Source organism: Arachis hypogaea, chromosome 10, assembly GCF_003086295.3.
Source record: "Arachis hypogaea cultivar Tifrunner chromosome 10, arahy.Tifrunner.gnm2.J5K5, whole genome shotgun sequence".
Taxonomy (NCBI): Eukaryota; Viridiplantae; Streptophyta; class Magnoliopsida; order Fabales; family Fabaceae; genus Arachis; species Arachis hypogaea.
Window position 1 is genome coordinate 112384292 of NC_092045.1, and position 21526 is coordinate 112405817.

The following is a 21526-nucleotide window of genomic DNA, read 5'->3' on the forward strand; positions in this document are numbered from 1 at the left end:
CCTGATCTTCTGTAAATCAATCTCAGCCTTCATAAAAAATAGAAGCAGATTTAAAAAAATAGAACAATATCATTTTAGTAGTAACTAAATCAATTTCTGAAAAGAAGAAAAATGAAATAAAAAACGTTAAAAAAAAAGAAATACCTTTTCTTTGCTTGTAACATCGTTAGTGGCAGAACCTCCATCCACAGCGCCACCTCCCTTTCTTCTTTGATTTCTCTTTACCGAACCCTCTTCCTGCATGCAAGAGCACCACGACCTCTCTCTCTTCTCAGGCGTGCGACGATGGTATTCTCCTCTGCTGGGTCAGGCGCGCCACGATGACGTTCTCCTCGGCTGCAACAGGTGCTCCATGACGATATTCTCCTCAGGTTGGGTCACAGACGCACGATGAAGGTGTTGTAGTCACCTTAAGAGTGAAAGGGAGAAGGCTCTGTGAGCATTTTTGAGAGAGGGATAAGTGAGGAGAGAGGAAGATGTGAGAAGAGAGAGAGTGACGGTAGAATGGGATAAGAGTGGGGTAGTTTGGAAATTTTATTAAAAAATCAATAAAAATTTAGGATTTGGATACTTTTGTCATATGAAATTCATCTTTCATGGGTATAGTGTTAATTTCCTTAGTTTATGGGTACTTTTGTCAGCGTTCATAAACTTCATGGGTACTTTTGGTAGTTTTTTTTTTTTTTTATTTGAGACTAATTTCATACACTTCTCACATTTGCAACATTAATACTACGGACTAAGAGCCTCTCGCAGTACACTGTATTCGTCCAATATTTTACCTTCCAAACAAATCTCATCACCGACACCACCATCCCACCAATATAGTCTCGCTTGTCTCCACAACCTCTTCAAGAGGAACAGCCAAAAGCACAGGGAAAGGGGTTCAATGGCACATAGAATGACGACACAGGGGTGGACTCGACGGTGTAGAGAACGACGACGCAGGGACAAAGCTGCCGAAACAGACGGAGACAGCTTTTGTTGGAGGGGCTGGAAGCCAGGAGGTCAAAGTAAGTGTTGCGACAGGAGAGAGAGCTTCGTCGGAAGGAGTGTTAGGAGAAGACAACGGTGAATAGAAGGAGGTGGAAGAGGGATGAGGGAGTCGGAGGGTGCCCGAGGAGGAGGAGGAGTTTATTTTATTTTTTAATTTTTATTTAATAAAGATAATTAAATAATTTTGTTTGTTTAATTAAATCAAATATGATATTAAAATATAATTCAGTTCTATACATAATACTTAAGTCTTTGTCTCTTAATCTCTTTTTTCCGAACGCTATCTTAAGATCTGAGTAGTTTAAGGGTTAAACATATTATTAAAAACCTGCAAAATAGGAAATAAATTTTTAGAATTTAAAAAAAAAATAAACTGGTTAAACATGATTCGGTTATTTTAATTGATGAAACTCATTTAATATCTCACTTTATCGACTTAACTTTACTTGTTTATTTAACATAATTTAATAAATCAATTCGATATATTTATTAAAATATTATTATAGTTGTCAGTAGTTGGAAATTAAGTCAGTAATAGCTAGTAGTAAGTAGATAGATATTTATAAAGTTAGTTGAAAATATCTTTATAAATAGCATACCTTTTGTATCATGTAAAACAACTTCAATACAACCACTTCATATATAATATTATCTTCTTATTCTGCTCTCTCTCCCAGAAATTCAACATGGTATCAGAGTCATGGTATCCTCCTTGAAGAGGATAAGCCATTAGTTTTACGGTAAAAAATACCATACTTTTTTCTTTAAACCCAAATAATCAGTCTCCATTATCTTCTTCCTTTCTAATGGTAGAATCATCTTCTACCGTAGCACAAAATCGCACTAACCCTTTCCATTCTAGTGAAAATCCAACCTTTGTCACCGACTCTGTTCCTTCTCCTCTAAACTGATGATCTTCTGTTTTCAAATAGCTGGTGTTGTCTTGGTTATATAATTTTCTCTCTCTTTCTATTACCCGAAATTAAATCAAAGTTTGTTGTCATTATCACTTTTTCTTCTTTTCTCTTCTCTTTGTCTTTTTTTTTTCCCTTTCTCCTTCTTCTTTGGTAAAAAAAAACCACCTCCTGTCTGTACATTTTCTTCCTCTCTTTATCTATCTATTCACGATCGTCGCGGCGTCCTGACGTATCCTTTATTCTCTCTTCTTTTTCTTTCTTCGTTGCCTCACTCTCAAACACAGAACGAGGGAAGTAGTCTTGTTTCTTCCTCTCTTTATCTATCAGTTCAAAATAGGTCGTCGCAGCGTCCCCGACGTCTCCTCTCCTTTTTTTCTGAGTTCAACAGGTCAAAAATCACTTGCCGCCACCAAAGGCGTCTTCTTCCTATACGTCACCGCATCGCACGCATTGTTTCCTCTGCGTCACTGCATCGCACGCATCTTCTTCCTCTGCGTCACCGCATTGCACGCATCGTCTCTTATGTGTCACTGCACAGCCGCTCACAGAAGCCTGTTCCTCCTTCTGTCATGACCAAATTGCAGCCCACACTGCACCGCTATTTTTTTTGTCTTCTCCGCGCCACACGCCTCTTTCTCAACTATCTCATCGAAATTTATCCAAGTTGAGGATTATTGAGCATATTAAAATATTATTATAGTTGTTAGTAGTTGGGAATTAAATCAGTAATAGCTAGTAGTTAGTAGATGAATATTTATGAAACTAGTTGAAAATATCTATAACAATATATAAAGCCAATACAGAGAGTTGACCATGACTTTGGTGTCCAATTTTTTTGGACTATATTAACCCTACAATAAACTATTTAATAAAGCAAATTATAAGGACAAAATAGACATAAAATTTGTTTTAAAAAATCTAATAACTTCCCACTAAAATAAAAACAGTTTTGTTACTTCTATTAACTTCCCACTAAAATGAAAACAGTTTTGTTACTTCTATAAATATAACAACGCATCTTCCATTGCCTCCATCCACTGCAGTTTGGATTTTACTTTTCTATATTTTTTTTGCTGTTCTGTTCTTCTCCTTTCTTCAACACTCTCGCCTCCATCCTCTTCCATTGCATTCATCCATTGCAGTTGCAAATTTCATTGAGTTACTACTTTTACGCATAACATTCACTTATATCTCTTCTCTTTAGTTTACTTATCTAATTTATATTTTCAGTCATTTCTATGCTTTTTTAATTTATTCCCAACTTTTGACGTATGAAAATAGTACTGTATCTCCTTTTATTTTTATCAATTTAATGTAAAAAAAATAAATTTTTTTGTCTTATCAATTTGATGCAGAAAGAAAACAGTTTCTTTTTATTTGATATCTGTTTTTATTTTTTTATATGTCTTTGACTATTAATGATTGAATGAAAAGTTTCATAAATACTTTGTTAATTATTTTTAAATGCTTTGTAATAATTTTTTTTTAATTTTCTAAAATATTGATTATGTAGAGTATTATGTTCGAAATTTGAATACATAAATATTTACTTTAAAACTAAATTAAATTATTAATTTTGACTACCACAATATTATTTTTTATTAATTATTAGTTTGACAGATAACACAATAAATGTAGCAATATAAAAACTTTGTTAATTGATTTTTCAAATAATTTGGCGACCTAAAATAAGAATTTTGTTAATTGATTTTATTAATTTCTTTTTTATTTTTAATCTATTTTACATTAGATAATATTATTTTTTATTAATTATTAGATTGACATATAACATTTAAATGTGGCAAGATAAGAACTATGGTATACATTTTTTATTGTTTCAACCTTTATGATTATTTTCTTATCTTTATTTTTCTATTTCATGAGCCATGTAAGTTTTAATTTATTATTTTTTCTATATATATATATATATATATATATATATATATATATATATATATATATATTATACGTCTAACAACAATATATAAAGCCAATACAGAGAGTTGACTATGATTTTGGTGAGCCATGTAAGTTTTAATTTATTATTTTTTCTATATATATATATATATATATATATATTATACGTCTAACAACAATATATAAAGCCAATACAGAGAGTTGACTATGATTTTGGTGTCCAATTTTTTGGACTATATTAATCCTACAATAAACTATTTTGGAAACTAAATTATAATGACAAAATAGACATAAAATTTATTTTGAAAAATCCAATAACTTCCCACTAAAATGACAGTTTTAAAAAATGTAAGACAGTCTGTAAATTGCTAATAAATAAAAAGAAAATGGACTGGTATGAATATCAATATCTTCACATTCTTCATCATCTTCATGCTTTGTTTAATTCTATGTTAGTTTTAGTTTATATAGTTTGTTCTATCAATATCTTCATGCTTTGTTAGTTTTAGTTTATATCGTTTGTTCTGTCATTGTCTTCATTCTTTATCATGTTCATATTTTGTTTAATCTTATATTAATTTTAATTTATATCATTTTCTGTATTTTTCTTGCTATTCTATTATTCTCCTTTCTTCAACACTCTCGCCTTCGTCTTCTTTCATTGCCTTCGTCAACTGCAGTTGTTAATTTCATTTAGTCTTACAGCGGTCACTATTTTCACATATAACATCCACTTATATCTTTTCTTCTCTTTAGTTTATTTATCTAATCTATATTTTCAATCATTTATCTGCTTTTTTAATTTATTCTCAACTTTTGACATATGAAAATACTACTATGTCTTTTTTTTTATAAATTTAATGTAGAAAGAAATATTTTTTTTGTCTTATCAATTTGATGCAAATACTACTATGTCTTTTTTTTATAAATTTAATGTAGAAAGAAATATTTTTTTTGTCTTATCAATTTGATGCAGAAACAAAACAGTTTCTTTTTATTTGATATGTGTTTTATGTTTTTTATATGTCCTTACCTATCAGTAATTGAATGAAAGAGTTCTATAAATATTTTGTTAACTTATTTTTTTTAAATTACTTTGTAATAATATTTTTTTAATTTTTTAAATATTGATTATGTAGAGTATTATGTTCAAAATTTGAATACATAAATATTTATTTTGAAAATAAATTAAATTATTAATTTTGTCTACCACAATATTATTTATTTTACATATTGGCTAAGTTATTTGATTGACATATATATAGGACGCAAGAAAATTCGCACCCATCAAAGATTCGTTAAAAACATTAATATGTTAATTTTTTAAACTATCTAAGCTATTAATTATGTAGAGTACTGGATTTGATATTTAATTATATAGAGTACTATTGTTGACATTTATTAATTTTCTAAATTGTATTGCAAAAAAATTAGTTAATTTTATATTTTTTATTTATCACATAATTAACATATAAAAGATAACAAAAAGCCTACACCTATCTGTAGAATGAAAATTTCTCACACATATTTTGTTAACTTCTTTTTTTTTATTTGTATTCTATTTTACATTGGATAATATTATTTTTATTAATTATTAGTTCGACATATAACACAACAAATGTAGCAATATAAAAACTTTGTTAATTAATTTTTTAGAATTTTGTTAATTGATTTTGTTAATCTCTTTTTATTTTTAATCTATTTTACATTAGATAATATTATTTTTTATTAATTATTAGATTTACATATAATAACATTTAAATGTGACAAAATAAAAATTATGTTATACATTTTTTATTATTTCAACCTTTATAATTATTTTCTTCTCTTTATTTGTCTAACTCATGAGCCATGTAATGTAAGTTTTAATTTATTATTTTGTAAACCATTTTATTTTAATAGATTTTTTAATTAATTTATTTTATTGTATTTTTCTTTTACTTTAAAAACTTTAAGGGTCTAATGATCTTCCGTTTAAACGATTCTAATTATACGATCAAGAAGTAGTTTAAGAGAATAGGTTTGAATTTTGGTAATTTATTAAGTCTAACCTTTATACAAAAAGTTAAAAATATTCTGAAGTCTGAACTTAAAAAACTATTTAATAATAAAATTGAGTTTGTTCAAGATCGGAGAGAGAGAAAGAAAAAGTTAAAATTTTTTAACTAATTACAAAAATTCACTACCATCAAAGCTATTAAATTTGAGTATATTAAGTGAGGATTAATAAGAAGCAAACCAGAACCATAAATCTAAAAGTTTTTTTATCTCTCTTTATATAGTGTTTCACTTTAAGTAACTATTTTAAACAAAATAATAAAAAGATTCGCATTAGATTATGAAAGTTAATCTCATCCTTATAATACAATGGCATTATTTCAAAACATGTAAAATAAAATAATAAAGTACACTTAAATTAATGTGCACAATAAAATAAATGTAAAACTTAGATAATAGCAGTCAAATATGAATAGCAATGGTTGTCTTTTTGTCCCAATGTACTATATTAAATTGCGACTTAAATTTATAATTATTAGTTTAAAAACTTACAATTATGTATTTTTTTTATTATTTTAGTTAAAAGTAATATATTTTGATATTGTTTTTTAGGATTATTGACATCAAATTTTGATAATTTGAAAAAAAAATTTAAATACTTTATGTCTTACTTCTTTTAACAAAACTTCAACAACTCATAAAAGTTAACAGAATAGATAGTTATAAATCAAAGTGATAGACAAAATTAAAAGTTGCGATAATAATACGTGGTGATAATTAATTACGGTCGGGTGAAGAGAAGGTGGAAGGAGAAGAAAAAAAATGAGAAAGGAGAACAAGGTAATATAATAATGGCGATGAGACCATGACAAGTATGTGTATAAAGAATAATAATAAGAAAAAAAAAGTGTTTGATATAGTAAAGGGATATAATAAAAATATAAAATAATAATTTTGAAAAATAACAAAATTAAAGATAATTTAAAAAAATTAAATATAAAATTAAAAAGAAAAATAAAATATTTTTTATCAATTAGAAATATGCATGAAGATAAATAGTGTTTTAAATATAAATTTTTATCTTGACTTCAAATTAAATACTATTAAAAAATAAATAACTAAACTTAATACCGTTTATAAATAGTTAATTTGTAAATAATGCTTTTAAATTTTTATTTTGATTTTGTTACCTATAATAACAACATACTAAATTTGTTTAATATCTTATTTAATTTAAATTTATAAATTTTATACGTTTTAAAAATTAATTTGATAATTTGGATAAAAATTTTAAATGCTTTATTTCTTACTTCTTTTAGCAAAATTTCAACAACTCATAAAAGTTAATATAATAGATGGTTATAAATCGAAGTGATAGACAAGATTAAAAGTTGCGATAATAATACTTGGTAATAATTAATTACGGTCGGGTGAAGAGAAGGTGGAAGGAGAAGGAAAAAATGAGAAAGGAAAGCAAGGAAATATAATAATGGTGATGAGACAATGACAAGTATGTGTTTAGAGAGAGATAGTAAGAGAAAGAATAGTGTTTAATATAGTAAGGGGATATAATAAAAATATAAATTAAAAATTTTAAAAAAATAATGAGATTAAAAAAATCTAAAAATTAAATATAAAATTTAAAAAAATAAAATGTTTTTTAACAATTGGAAATATGCACGAAGATAAAGAGTCTTTTGAATATAAATTTTTATCTCGGTCTCAAATTAAATACTATTAAAAATAAATAATTAAACTTAATAACGTTTATAAATATTAAATTTGTAAATAATATTTTTAAATTTATATTTTGATTTTGTTACACATAATTTTTAATTGAATAATATTGAAGCGGTTATATAATTATTTTTATGGTCAATAAATCTGACAGTTTTTCAAAACTCGAAAAGTTATTAATAAGAAGATGTATAATGAATTATGAATGATTTTTTCTAAATACACAATTTTTATATACTCTCCTATTTTTTTTTATTAATTATTCTTACAGTTTGATATTTAAAACGAAAAAAATAAGCATTCATATTTCTTCTATCTTTCACTATTTATAAAAAAATGAAGGCCTCTTCATATTTAGATTCATATTTTGACCTACCACTTAAAAATTAAAATATATGAAGACAAATATGAATATTCATGACATTTAAGTAAAAATTATTTTTTGTAAATAACTAACATATATTTTGGTTTATGTATACTCTTTTTAAATTAGGATAATGTTATTATCATTTTTTAAATTATATTTTTTCTGATAATATATATACCTCTCTATTGCGAGCTTTTATAATTTAATATTTAAAGATTTTTTATAGAAATTTTAATTTTAATAAAATATGATATAAATAAGATCACATCAATATTAAAATAAAAAAATACTTATCTAATAAATTTAAAGAGAAAATAATATATTAACAAAAAAATAAAATTAATTTCTTAAAAATAATAGAAAAGCGGCTGAACAGGTACAACAGTGCTCGCTAGTCTTTATAAATAGCATGATTTTTGTATCATGTAAAATAATTTCAACACAATAACTTTATATATAATATTATCTTCTTATTCTGTTCTCTCTCAGAAATTCAACAATATTTAAACCATTTTGACACCCTGTTTTTACTATCAGGCTCCAAAATGAATATTTCCTATGAACATGCAAATTTTTTTGTTGCTTTTTGGCGTTATTCCATGAAATACCATATATTATATGTTGACCCCATAACCTTGAAATTATGTTTTTTTTTCCCTTCTACCCAATTTGTTTTGTTCGCTCCTCAAGCATATGATGCAGCAATAAAGAGATGAAGCACTGTTTCAAAATTTGCGTTTTTTTTTTTTTTTTTTTAAATTTTAACTCCTTGTCATTCAAGAAAGACGAGAAGAGTTTAAGATGGTAAACATTTTCTAGAATTTTGTTTAAATTCAAATTCATAGCTGTTAATAGAACAACAATAGATATTCTATATTTCTTATTAACATGAGCCTATTTTTTATTTATTTTTTCTTTTTATCGATATAATTCCAATCTTTCTCAAACTATTTAACCAACTAAAAAATACAGAACAGGCTAAACATTTAAAATCCCCACGAAAAAAGATACGTCTAACTTCCACCATTTGACCCGCAGATTTTGGTGAGACAAATTTGGCGAATCAATTAGCCAAAACATTATAATATTAATGAAAAATACCGATAACCATCCGATGTAAAAAAAATTAGCCACTGTGCCTACATGATATTTTCTTTAAGGATTAATAGGTAGCCCAACCCAATACTCCAGTTTCTAAAATACCCCTAAAATTGGGGAATAAATTCTTTTAAGTGAAAAAAAAAATAGATGGTGTTCAATGTTTGACTTTTTTTTTTGTTATTTTTTTTTATTTAACCTTAGTTCTATTTATAAAATTAAAAATGATAAATCAAATTTTATTTTTTAAATGTTAAAAAAATAGAAAGAATCTATTTCTCTAAAATTGTAGCTTCCGTATTTTTAAATGCGTATTACTATTGCTTGATGTGGCCCCCTCCCTTCGTATTTCTTCAGAGTTTAGAGGTTGAGGCTCCCTAAACCTTAGCATAGCCGCACCACTGCTATCTGTGCACCAGCATCTCAGGAACTTGGTGTCAGCGACTCCGTCTATCCTAGGTCCACTAGCCAATCTCGCCGCCTAGCTACCTCACCCCGCAACTCATCATTTCTGTCTTTTGAGCGATGAACAATGATTCAGTAACCAACACCATGCTATCTTGTGTGCTTCGGTCCCTTTATGCATGAACTATTAAGGGTAACCGCCAAGAATGCACTTAGATTAATTTTATTATTGGCAAAAATAATTTCAAATTATTTGATAACTGACAAAATTATATATTCACAAACTGAAAGATCCTGCATTAACAGAAAAGAAGTGATATGACAAAAAAAATTCTTATGTAAAAAGTGAGACTAATATTAGTAAGACGCTTTTTTTTAACGGAGCAAGTATTTGATTATACACATTTTTTTGTATATTTTTAAATTATTTGAAAATATTTTTATTGATAAAAAAATTAAGAATATTTTTGTTCGTGCTAAGATAATTCTATTTTATTGCTTTGATTCCTTATATTTTCTTAGTAAATATAAGGATAAGATTATTTTAAAAAAAATCATAATAAATTTAATATGTAAAAGTACATGGGAAAATTTATTATTAAATATTATTATCTTATTTTAAACTCTTAATCAAATACAAATAAATTTATTATATTATTATATTAAAAAAAGTCTAAAATATAAAATAAAAAATTTAATTATTCTATTTGTCTTTATAGTTTTATTAAATTTGTAATTAGATCTTTATATTTTTACTTTTTAATTGAGTTTTTTTATTGTTTTTAATTTTATAATTATATCAAAAACGTTAAAATTAACAGAATATTCCTCCAAAAAATATATAATAAAAAATTTAATTATATTCTTAATTGTGGATATTTTCAATTTATAAAGCGTTAACTCTAATATTTCTTATATCTAATTACAAAATAAAAAAACCATAAAAATCTAATTAAAATAAATATATATAAAAATTTAATAAAATAATAGAAACTAATAAAATAATTAAATCAATTAAAAAAAGTCAAAGCAAAACTAAATAAAACTTTGGTCCAAAGATTTTGAAGGGGCCAGTGTCTCCTTGGCTACTATGTAGCTCTGTCCCCTGAAAATGATGAATCGCTCTATAACTCCATGTTTCCATCGATGCTATAATTCTGGCTTCTACCCATCGTGTAGGCATGAAGTTTGATTATAATATGTTATAAAGTGTGAAAAATCAAAACAAAAACAGAACAAAGGTTTATATTGGTAACAACGCTGTAATTTATATTAGTAATTTTTTTATTTATTAATCAAGGTAATCAATCAAATTACAACTCAGAGCATCTGCCCTAATCCATGCACTAATAAAGTATGCATTAGCTAATGTTTTTTTTTTTTTAAATCACACCCAAAAAAAAATAGCAATGCAATATAACTTTTCGAAATTGTGATTTATTATCAATCTATAGTATAGTGATTTACAAAAGAACGGTAATTTTATTTTTTCCAACATGTTCAAAAAATAAGCTCAAAATCCTTAATCATTTCTTAGAAACTACATCAACTATAGGATTAAAACCAATTTAAATATTTAATAGTTGCTCTGTTTTTTTTTTTTGTTATGTTATTCTATTTCTAATTTGTTATAAAATGTCACTTTTGTTGATTATTGGGCCGTACAACTAACTCATAGAATGGCGCCGGCAGAACAGAGAAGAGGTAGGCAGTTGGAAGCAAAACGGTGGCGACAGAGGAGGAGAAGCAGCAGCATGCGGCAGAGGAAACACTGGTGGCTCCAACGGCGTCCTCATCCTTCTCTTTAAATTTATTAAATTATTTAACAATTTTTATTATATTAAGTTATTTAAGAATTTTAAATTTTACACGATTCTTATTTTTACAAAAATGTAATCAGGTTAAAATAATAATTAAAAATTGTTAAATAATTAATTATATTAGATATAGAAAAAAATAAATTATTAAAATCATTCACTAAAATAAAATACATATTAAAATAAATTAAATTACATATCTATTTATACATAAATAGATAATAATTAATTTAATATAAAAATAATATTTTTGTTAAGTAAATTTAGAACTTGTTAAGACGAGTCATTAAATAAATTTTTTTAAATAATTTTAATTTTTTTAAAAAATAAAAAAATTTATATTTATATATTTTATATAAAATTAATTTTTTATTTATCAATTATACTTGGGAGCAATTATATAAAATTTTTTATTTATTATGTTTTAAAAAAATATTTTTTACCCCTTAATAACATCTAGCACACATTTAATGCATTTAACTAGAAATTCTATAATGCATATAAACATTTGAATGGAGTTTTTATGAAGAAATGAGATAGTAGATAAGGACATAAGGTGGTAGATTAATTATTTTTAAACGATAAATAAATTTTTGATATTTTAATTTAAAGATAAATATAATTTTTTTATTATTTAAAATATGAGATATCTAAATCTTTTCGAAAAATTTATTTATTTTCATATATTTAAAGAAAAACTTAAATATTTTAAGTTTTAAAAAATAATAAATATTTTTATATTTTTAATTAATCTAATACTTATTTGTCTTTAAATTAAGAAATTAAAAATTTATTTATTTTTTTCTCATTTTTAATTTTTTTTTAGTTTCTCACAGTATTTTTTATTTGCTTAAATAAACGAGTAATTAACGGTAATTAATTCGTGATTTTATCACTTTACCTATTGCTTTACGTTACTTATATTCATAGACATTGTATCTAATTATCTATTAGCCATGTATGTATCATTTTCAAGTAGCCCCTTTTCCCACACCCTAAAGTTTGGTTAAAAAAACTAACCCTACTCTCGTTACTCACTCACCCACTCACTCACTCACTCACTCACACACACTCAGTCACTCACAAAAACTCACTCACAGCTTTGTCACTCTCACCTCACGCCATTGTCACTCCTCGCACCTCGCCGTCGCCGTTTGCGTATGGTTCGCCACTTTGGCCTCTCGTCACCTCTGTTCGCCTGTGATCACAGGTAATGTGTTCACCAAACCCTCTATTGCTCCCACCAACGTTAGTTCCGTCTTTGATATAGATCAAACAACCACCGCTGTGCCAATTCCGAACACGATGATCGTCGCTTCCGCCTCCTCTGCTTGGAGATATTCTCACTACCGGTGATCACTCTGAGTTCGGCATTCCTCCCTCTGCATCATTTCTTTCAGCTCGACGTGCCTTCCAACACAGCCGGTAAATTTTTTCATGAACTCTTACGGTTTCCGATGTTTTTTGAATTTTAATTAATCTATTTTTTGGTAATTTTTATTTAGGGTTTGCAATGTTCCCTAATTTTAATTTGAGTTACAGTTTTGTCCTAATTTTAAATTTATGATCAAAGTAATACTTCGTTTGTGTTGAGTCTTGTTTGAGTTGGTTACTTGGTTGAGTCATTGAATTGTGTTTTGAATTTTGTCAAACATTGGTAAGGAATGTTGGTGACGAGTTGTATTCTGAGTTCTGGAAGTTTTGATATTTTCAATTGTTCATTTCTTTGTAACTGTTTGTTGTTTGTTGTCTTTTCTGTTCTTTAGTGAATTTCTGAACTCAATTTTTTTTTCGGTTCATATATTCAGTGCGTGGTTAGTTTCTAGAGATAGTACATTCTGGAGAACTCAGCAATGCAAATATATCACTGAGACTTTATTGTATATATTTTATAGTTTCTTTAAATTTATTTTCCCATCATTCGAACTTGCAAATAGTTTTTTTCTTATTATTGTTATTATTATTATTATTATTGTTGTTGTTGTTGTTGTTGTGCCTTCTATTTTCATAGATATATAATGTGAAGATATTTGATATTGTTGTTGTTGTTGTTGTGCCTTTTATTTTCATAGATATATAATGTAAAGATATTTGATATTCCTGTCTTACTTTTATTTCTTTATATTTCTTTCAAATTTTTTTTCTTTTGGGCTTAATTATTTGGGTATGGTAGTTTCTTCTGCAGTGCATTTGAATTATCTTAATCTTAATGATATATGTTGATTGTTAATAGGGTGCAATCCTTTGATCCATGTAGCCGATCCTATCTAAGTGGGATAAGGCTTTCTTGTTGTTATTGATTGAAACTTTCATATGCATTAGTCATGCTCTTTTTCTTTTTCTCTCTTTCCCCCTCCCCCCCCCTTCCGTATGCATCTTTGTTTAATATGATTGATTTAGTCTAGAATTTTGAATGTTAACTCAGTGGAGGCTATACTGCTTGGTTCCCAACAGTCAACACTATCTGGGGATGCTTGGCACAAACTTTTCTAATACAAACCTCTCTTGTTAGTTGTCACCCATATGGGAGGAGGAAATTTAAGTCTTCAAGATGAGAATAATAAACAAAGAAGTAAGGAATAATTTGATTCTCAATTTTGTTGTGATGTTCTTATTATTTCTTATCAAAGATATACATTATGCTTTCTGTAGGATGTGAAAGCAAGAGTGACTCAAATTTTGTTGTTTTTGGTCGGCATAAACTCTTATATCCAATCTGCATTGTGATTATGTATCTTGGCATTAGTGCATGTCTTTGCAAGCTAAAATTTATAATTTTATTTCACTATCTATGAAAATCTTGCTAAAAGTCCCCCAACCCCTCTCTTTGTTGGCCGAATACAACATGAGCTATATATTAAATCTGTTTTTGACTGCAAAATCTTTTTTTATGATGAAAAGCTTATGTTTTCATGCAGGGAAACACAGAACTGGGTTTCGTTCTTGTTCTTTTTTTCCCCCTTGCCGTTTTGTACCCGTTTTATTTATCTTTCTTTTGTGATTTTTTTTTTTGTGTTCTTGGCTTATTGCCAAAATGTTCTTTTTATGTCATACGAGACTCTGAATAGCAACAACATTGTATGATCAGTCTCCAACAATGGCGGTTGATGTCGTGAAGTGTAATTACATCAGAAAACGCAAAAGAGCATCATTGAAGCAAAAACTTCTTCTTAATGAGAGAGTTGAGGTAATTATGATGAATTCCTTTTTTCCCCAATAAAAACATAATCTTTTCTGTATTTGAGTACCTGATGTCATGATGTTCTCTATTGTCTGTTTTTCCTTTTTTCCCTCTTAATGGAATTGCACTTTTTTTTTCGGTATATATGTTTCTGTTATTTTGTTATGTTAGTTTCACACTTTTCTGTTTCTTTTTCTTTGTATTATGTGTTTAATGATTTTGTATCCTGTTTCTTAGTTTGATTTCCATGAGGGTTTATCACAGAACGTTTTACTTATACCTTGGATTTGTTTGTTTGGTTTCAATGTAACTGAATATATCCATTCTGCATTCTGTTGAAATCTTAGTCATTCGTGCAAGTACAAAATTTTGGCACTGTTCATGGTTGACTCACCTTATTGGAGTCAAGTCATCACATTCATTCCCTTATTATCACTTATTCATTTTCCTTTTCAAAAATCATTTTGTGATGATAAATTTTGAAAATTTGGCTTCTGAAACTCTGTCCAAAATATTCAAAATCTTAATTAATTAATCATTCTAATTTCTTTTGATTTTATTATCTTTTTTCAGGTAAGGAGTGTGGAAGATGGGTTTATGGGGTCATGGCACCCAGGTACAGTTATACATTGTGGCAAACAAAAGCGTCATGTGAGGTATGACAATGTATTGGAAGATGATGGATCAAGCCATGTTGTTGATGTGGTTGCTGTTTCACCTGTTGTGGATGGTGTTAGTGTTTCAGATTCTAATGTTGAGCGTGGCTACATTAGGCCAATGCCTCCGATGTTTGAATTTGGTGGATGGGACCTCCCATTTGGACTTTGTGTCGACGTAAGTTACCAAGAAGCATGGTGGGAAGGTGTTATCTTTGATCACTGCAATGGAATGGATGAGAGGAGGGTGTTCTTCCCTGATTTGGGTGATGAGATGAAAATTGGGATCCATCATTTGAGGATGACTCATGATTGGGATGAATTTGCCGATGATTGGAAGCCAAGGGGGAACTGGGTTTTTCTTGAATTGGTAGAGGAGTGTGAGAGGTTGTCCTATGTTGCTGTCTCAGTGAAGCAGATTTGGTATGATGTGAGGGTTAGGAAGGAGTTTGAGAACCTTATTAGGGATTGGACTTGTGATGAGAAGGAATTGTGGAGAGATCTTGTTCTGGAGGTAGCTGGTGACTACTATGCTCTCACATTGCAAGACATTTTGCCCGCATTAAAAATTGATTTCTTGGAAGAAACTCCAAGAACTGAGTTAGTTGAGACTACTGCTATTGCTGATAGTGATGATGTTCCCGCTATTGCATTTGGTTCTTGCACAGGAATAACTGATGTCTCTGAGAAGAAAGGTGACTCCGCGAATCTAATGGATTGTGATCAAAACACTGGTAGCATCGATCATATTCAAGAGGAAAACAATATAGATACTTTGAATACTGGGGCCTTTGACGAGCAAAATATGGCAGAGTTAAATGTGAATGTACCTGAGGAGGAAGATGTGAGGTCAAGAGAACCGATATCTTCAATTCAGCAAATATTTCCTGAAGATCAAAAGGAAACTTCCAGCCATAGACATGTTCGTTCATCTGTGCTTTGGAAACCTTTGGTGCTGTCAGAAGTTGAATTCTGTCCTGAGGTTATTAAGCAATACACACTTGGATGTGAGAGCAAGAGGGTTAGGGAACTCTTGAAGACAAAAGTGAGAAAACATCTTGCTTATATTGGATGGACAATTGAGGTGACTGAAGACAGGTATTTTGCTGGGCGATACAGATACAGATACAAGCCACCTGGTGAACAAGGCACAAAAGTTTACACTTCAATTGCCAAAGCTTGTAGATATATTAAGCAAAATGAACCTCTGGTGTCCCAAAATGACCCGGGTAGGATGACTGATATGGTTGATAGTAGCATTCTACATCTTCTTTCTGATCAATCGCGTAGCAATCGGGTTGATGATGCTTATAATTCTATGGTGGCGTCTTCCTCTTCTGCGAAAGTTGTAGTTGAACCTGAATTTTGTCCAGAAGCTGTTGTGAAATATTACTTGCATGCATTAGAGAATCGCCATGCTGAGAAAAGGAAATGGAACTTGAAAGCAAAACAACATCTGTTAGCAGAAGGATGGGTTTTTGACTATCCAACTGAGAAACGGAGGAGAACATTGTACAAGTCTCCGAAAAATCAGACTTTGGGAACACTTCAAGGTGCTTGTAGGCTATACATTAAAGAAAGTATTCCCAAATGGACAATTTCCAGCATGAGACCTATGCATCTCTCTGTTGGTAACGAAGAAAGTGTTCATACTGATGATCTATTATGTTGTGTCTCACAATTGGTTCAAAGGGAACCTGAATTACACAATGGTTTGCCAGTGAGTACTTCAAAAGGGAATGGGAATGAAAACAATCCTCGCTCGAAGAATTCAAAGAATAGCTCCCGAAAGCGCCATAGGAATGGAGTACCTACACGGGTGCTAAGATCAAGCAAAAGGGTGCAGAAAGTGCTTGCCCCTGGATTCTTACACCAAAAACCTCAAAATATTTTGTCTTGGTTAATAGATAACAACATCTTTTCGGCAAAGTGTAAGGTCTATTTCAGGGAAAAACGTGGCAAGAATTCAATCAAGGCTGAGGGGCGCATAGGTCGTGATGGAATCAAGTGTTGCTGTTGTCAAGAGATGTACAGTCTTTGTGGCTTTGCTAATCATGCTGGTTCCAATAGTAACCACAGACCTTCTGCTAGTATCTTCTTGAAAGATGGTCGCTCGCTACTGGATTGCCAGATTCAAGTAATGCATGAAAAAACGAAGGAGGAGAAAACGGAGAAACAATCAAATGATCTTTGTCGAGGCGAAAACGACAACATTTGTTCTGTGTGTCAATATGGGGGTGAACTTATCTTGTGTGATCAATGTCCTTCTGCATTTCATATTAGTTGTCTAGGTTTAGAGGTAAGTTACCGTTTTTCATTCTCAAGCATGCAAATATCTAGTGCTATCTTGTTGCTATATTCCTTTCCCATCTTTTTTCTTGTGATTATTTAGTTCAGTACTTCTATACCAATAAGCTGGCTTCATTCTGCATGTATAGGTAATTCCTGGTGGTGACTGGTTTTGTCCATCATGTCGATGTGGAATTTGCAGCCAAATGAAGGGGGATGAGGGCAAACAATTTCTTAATTGCATTCAATGTGAACGTAAATGTGAGCTTATATGTTTATTTACTTCAATGTTCCACACATACATGTATGTCTTTTTTTTTTACTTTGTTAGTGTGCAAACAACATAATTTTTTATCTTATTGTGTTTGTTATTCCTTTACAGATCATCTTGAGTGCTTGAGAAATAGAACAGTAGATAAATTAAGACGTATGGCAAAATGGTTCTGTGGAAACAAATGTGAACAGGTATATTTTATGCTCCCCCTTCTCTTTTCTTCCCTTTATTAAGCAAAAAAATTAATTGTATTTTGCTTGAAGTATTGGTAGTTCTGCTTTGTCTATCGCCAAATTGATTGTTCTTTCTGTTTTCTTGTATTTATTATGATTCAACATTTCCAGGGAGCATTGCTTTACCATTTTATGTTGATACTAACTTACAGTATTATCAAAAACAATTCCACATGAGATTTTATGGAGTTAATGCTTCCTTCTAATATAGGGATCAGATCTTATTTTCTTATGCACTAATTCAGGTCATGCCTGCTTTCATATATGGATCAATAGATCTAGCTAGTCAACAATGGATGCTTTTATAGATGATAGTCAAGTTAAAGACGCAAGTAATTTTTAATGTTAGATTATATTCTGCAAGATATTCTTTTCAGACATTGGTTTCACTATACACTTTCTTCTGTCTATTTTTTCACAGATATACACCAGCCTGCATAAACTATTAGGAAAACCAATTTCAGTGGATGCAGACAATCTAACTTGGACATTGATCAAGTCTGTTGACTCTGAGAATTGTGATGTTGGTTCTGCTAAAGACAAATACATGGCAGAGAATTACAGCAAACTCAATATTGCACTTTCTGTGATGCATGAATGCTTTGAGCCCCTACAGAACCCTTCCTCTAGCAGAGATCTCATGGAAGATGTCATATTCAGCAGATGGTCAGAAAAAAAATCTTTTCCAATTCCTGTTCATCCTAATTTATTAGGATTCCTTGCACATGGATGTTTGTGTTGAATCAGAAAATCTGCTAATATGTGTAACCTTCCGTAAATCATAACAAAAGATGTAGCTCCTTTTCGTAAATTTGATATATTATAAGCTTTTTCTCTTTCATATATGATTAGTGCAAAATATGCAGGTCTAGATTTACCATTCAGGATAAGTTCACTGTATTTTCATTAATACATTTATACATATATCCTAAATAACAATTATCCTGGGGTAACTTAAAAGTTCTAAAATGTTGAAAGTTTTTGGTCTTCCTGATTTCAGCAATCCTTATGTTCTATCTTATTGTGGAAAATTACAACTATGGATGGCATAATGAATACGAGTTAATTCTTGAAGAGTTTTGAACTGCAAGTATTTGTGTAATGGTTGTCAGGGAATTGATATTAGATAATCTTGGTAGGAGATTCCTAATTATTACATTGTTTTTTGTTTCTTCATTTAGAATGAGGGGTTAACATGAATATTTTAGTTCCTTGCATTCATCCCTTTTCGCACTGACAAATTTGTTCAGAAGTTAATGTTTATATCTGTTTCTTAAGTTTTGCCACAATTTATTCATGTATTCTCTTGAAAAATGCCTGATGTATGCGCTTTGAAAATTTTCAGGTCTCAGCTTAATAGAACGAATTTCCAGGGTTTCTACACTGTACTTCTTGAAAGAAATGAAGAACTGATAAGCGTGGCAACTTTTAGGTGATCGTAGGATGGGCTTTTTCTAATTTTCAAGTAATATAGGGTGTGTTTTTGCTTCATTTTTTTAATCATTTTACCTTGCATTTTAATTGTTAGGGTGTATGGAGAGAAGGTCGCAGAAGTACCACTTGTAGGTACCAGATTTCAGTACCGTCGACTTGGAATGTGTCGCATTTTAATGAATGAACTTGAAAAGGTAACCTCATATATATGAATTTACTCTTTTCCTTATTTTCCATAAAGTATGCAAGCAAAACTATTACCAAGTTTGATCCAATTTTATTAATTTTCACATATACGGTATATTAGCTTGTCATCATTACAGATTCCACCCTGCTTCATTAGCATGAATAGGGTACATAAAGAGGAAGAATAACAATCTACAAGAAGTCACAACCGTACAAAATTTTATTCTTTTCTATAATCAACTTCAACTTATCCTACCCTTTGTTTCCAAGATAAGTTTTTTTTCTCTTTCAATATTTCAGTTCATTCGTAATAGAAATTAATGTAAAACCACCAAGTCTGTCATAGATTGTGAGTTATGTAAAATAGAAAGAATTATTTGCATCTATTATCTGTATTATTTAAAGTCATTAACTCTATTTTTCTCATTTTTTTTCTATTATGATAATAATCATTTTATTTCAGATTCCATATTTTGGTCATCTTTTGCTTCTTTTTTTTCCCCTCCAGTTTTTTACCTTAAGTTTTCTTCCCTCAGATGCTCACACAGCTAGGGGTGGAGAGGCTAGTTTTGCCTGCTGTTCCTGGTGTGCTCGAGACATGGACGAAATCTTTTGGCTTTGACCAGATGACAGAATTCCAAAGATCAGAGTTTCTGGACTACACTTTCCTAGATTTTCAAGGAGCCATCATGTGCCAAAAGCTATTGGGAAAGGAGAGTCAATCTCCGGATTCAGTTATAACAAGAGGTTTGTAACTCGTTACAATATCTTGTTACTGTAAATGAGATGACTATGTACATTTCTCAACAACTGAATTATAACTTTGGTGATTCATATTACAGAGATCCAGCCAGCATCAGTCTCTGTTAAATGTAAAATTGATTTTGAAAAGTTCAGTTCTGGATCTGATGAAGTATACCAAGGAGAGGAAACTGATGAAAGTAGAATGACAGATGTACAAATGGTGGAGTACGTCTCGCCGTTGTCGACGATTAAACAAGAAAACAAATCTTAATAAAGGGGTTGTGAGAAGTTGTAGTGATAGAAGATTTGATGGGGATGGGTGGAATGGGGAAATAAATAAGTAGCATTTTGCAATTAGCATGCATGTTTTATAGAGTTGTAGCTGCACAATTCTTTTTGAGGTCTTCAACTGAAGTTCATCATGTGTTTTTGGGATTCTTTTTCAGGGGAGAAATAAATACATTTAGTTTTCACTTTTCATAACATGTTTACAAATTATTGAAAGTTTAGTTAGTTAGGCCTGGACACAGTTACTAGTTTATTGTTTGATTTTGTCATGAGATTTTGTATACAAGTATGGCAAACTGAGCAAATATGCCGACTTTGGAAAATGGTTGTAATTTTGAGGCATGAGTAATTTGGTATTAGAATCCAAAGATAATTGTGTTCATTTGTGTGACGACAATTTTGAGAATTTCACCTATAGCAAATGATTCTAAGACTGAGGAGAAATATGAAGCCTTGTGATTTTATCAGCACTGCTTTTAAAAAAATTATATCACTTTAGAAAAGGATTTATTTCTTTTATAAATTCATCCAAATAACCTATTAACCTCTATATATATTGAAATGCTTTTTATTTTTACTAAAAAAGTTATCCAAACATACTAAAAATGAATGAAAAAGAAATTGTTTTAAGAGTAATATCTCAAAATTAGTCTCTAAGAAATTTTTTGTCGGACATTTTAGCACTCAGTAAATTTTAATTATCAAATTTGTCTCTAAAATTTTAGTTTGATAGATAAAACATTAGATTGTTTGTCTATATAAATAGAGTGATATGAGAATTTTAAATATCATTAAAAATTGTTATTATTTTATTAGATAATGACATATACTAATTTGTGTATTCTTTTTATCAAAATTAGATGTAAGGATTAATATATCTAATAAAAAAAGGTTTAACAATTGATTTGGTGATTAAAATTTATTTAAAATTAAATTATTCGATTAAAATTTTGTTGTGATTGACTAAATTGTCTTCAAAAAATATATTT

The 21526-nt window shown here is 29.3% G+C and overlaps 1 protein-coding gene across 9 annotated transcripts; it reads left to right on the forward strand.

Annotated features, from left to right (window-relative positions):
• Positions 1-12201: 12201 nt before the first annotated feature.
• On the forward strand, positions 12202-20919 carry LOC112716653 (uncharacterized). 9 transcript variants are annotated; one of them, XM_072205498.1, is made up of 12 exons: positions 12205-12677; positions 13678-13824; positions 14171-14439; positions 15007-15089; positions 15171-17388; positions 17528-17639; positions 17761-17843; positions 18307-18551; positions 19231-19317; positions 19414-19513; positions 20042-20252; positions 20348-20919. In XM_072205498.1, exons 3-12 carry the CDS (start codon positions 14350-14352, stop codon positions 20518-20520), a joined length of 3402 nt encoding a protein of 1133 aa, XP_072061599.1. In that variant the 5' UTR covers positions 12205-12677; positions 13678-13824; positions 14171-14349; the 3' UTR covers positions 20521-20919. The 9 variants fall into 9 exon arrangements, 8 of the variants coding, with proteins under 8 accessions (XP_025624390.1, XP_072061599.1, XP_025624388.1 ...); XM_025768609.3 differs by having other exon boundaries at positions 12345-12677; positions 14341-14439; XM_025768605.3 differs by having other exon boundaries at positions 12202-12677; positions 15007-17388.
• The last annotated feature ends 607 nt before the right edge of the window (positions 20920-21526 follow it).

Bases quoted from the DNA above. Each gene is read 5' to 3' on its own strand.
- LOC112716653 (XM_025768603.3), top strand. From the start codon at position 13,804: ATGAGAATAATAAACAAAGAA. The intron at 17,640-17,760 runs GTGAGCTTATAT...ATTCCTTTACAG, and splicing joins CATTCAATGTGAACGTAAAT to ATCATCTTGAGTGCTTGAGA. The intron at 19,318-19,413 runs GTGATCGTAGGA...TTTAATTGTTAG, and splicing joins ATAAGCGTGGCAACTTTTAG to GGTGTATGGAGAGAAGGTCG.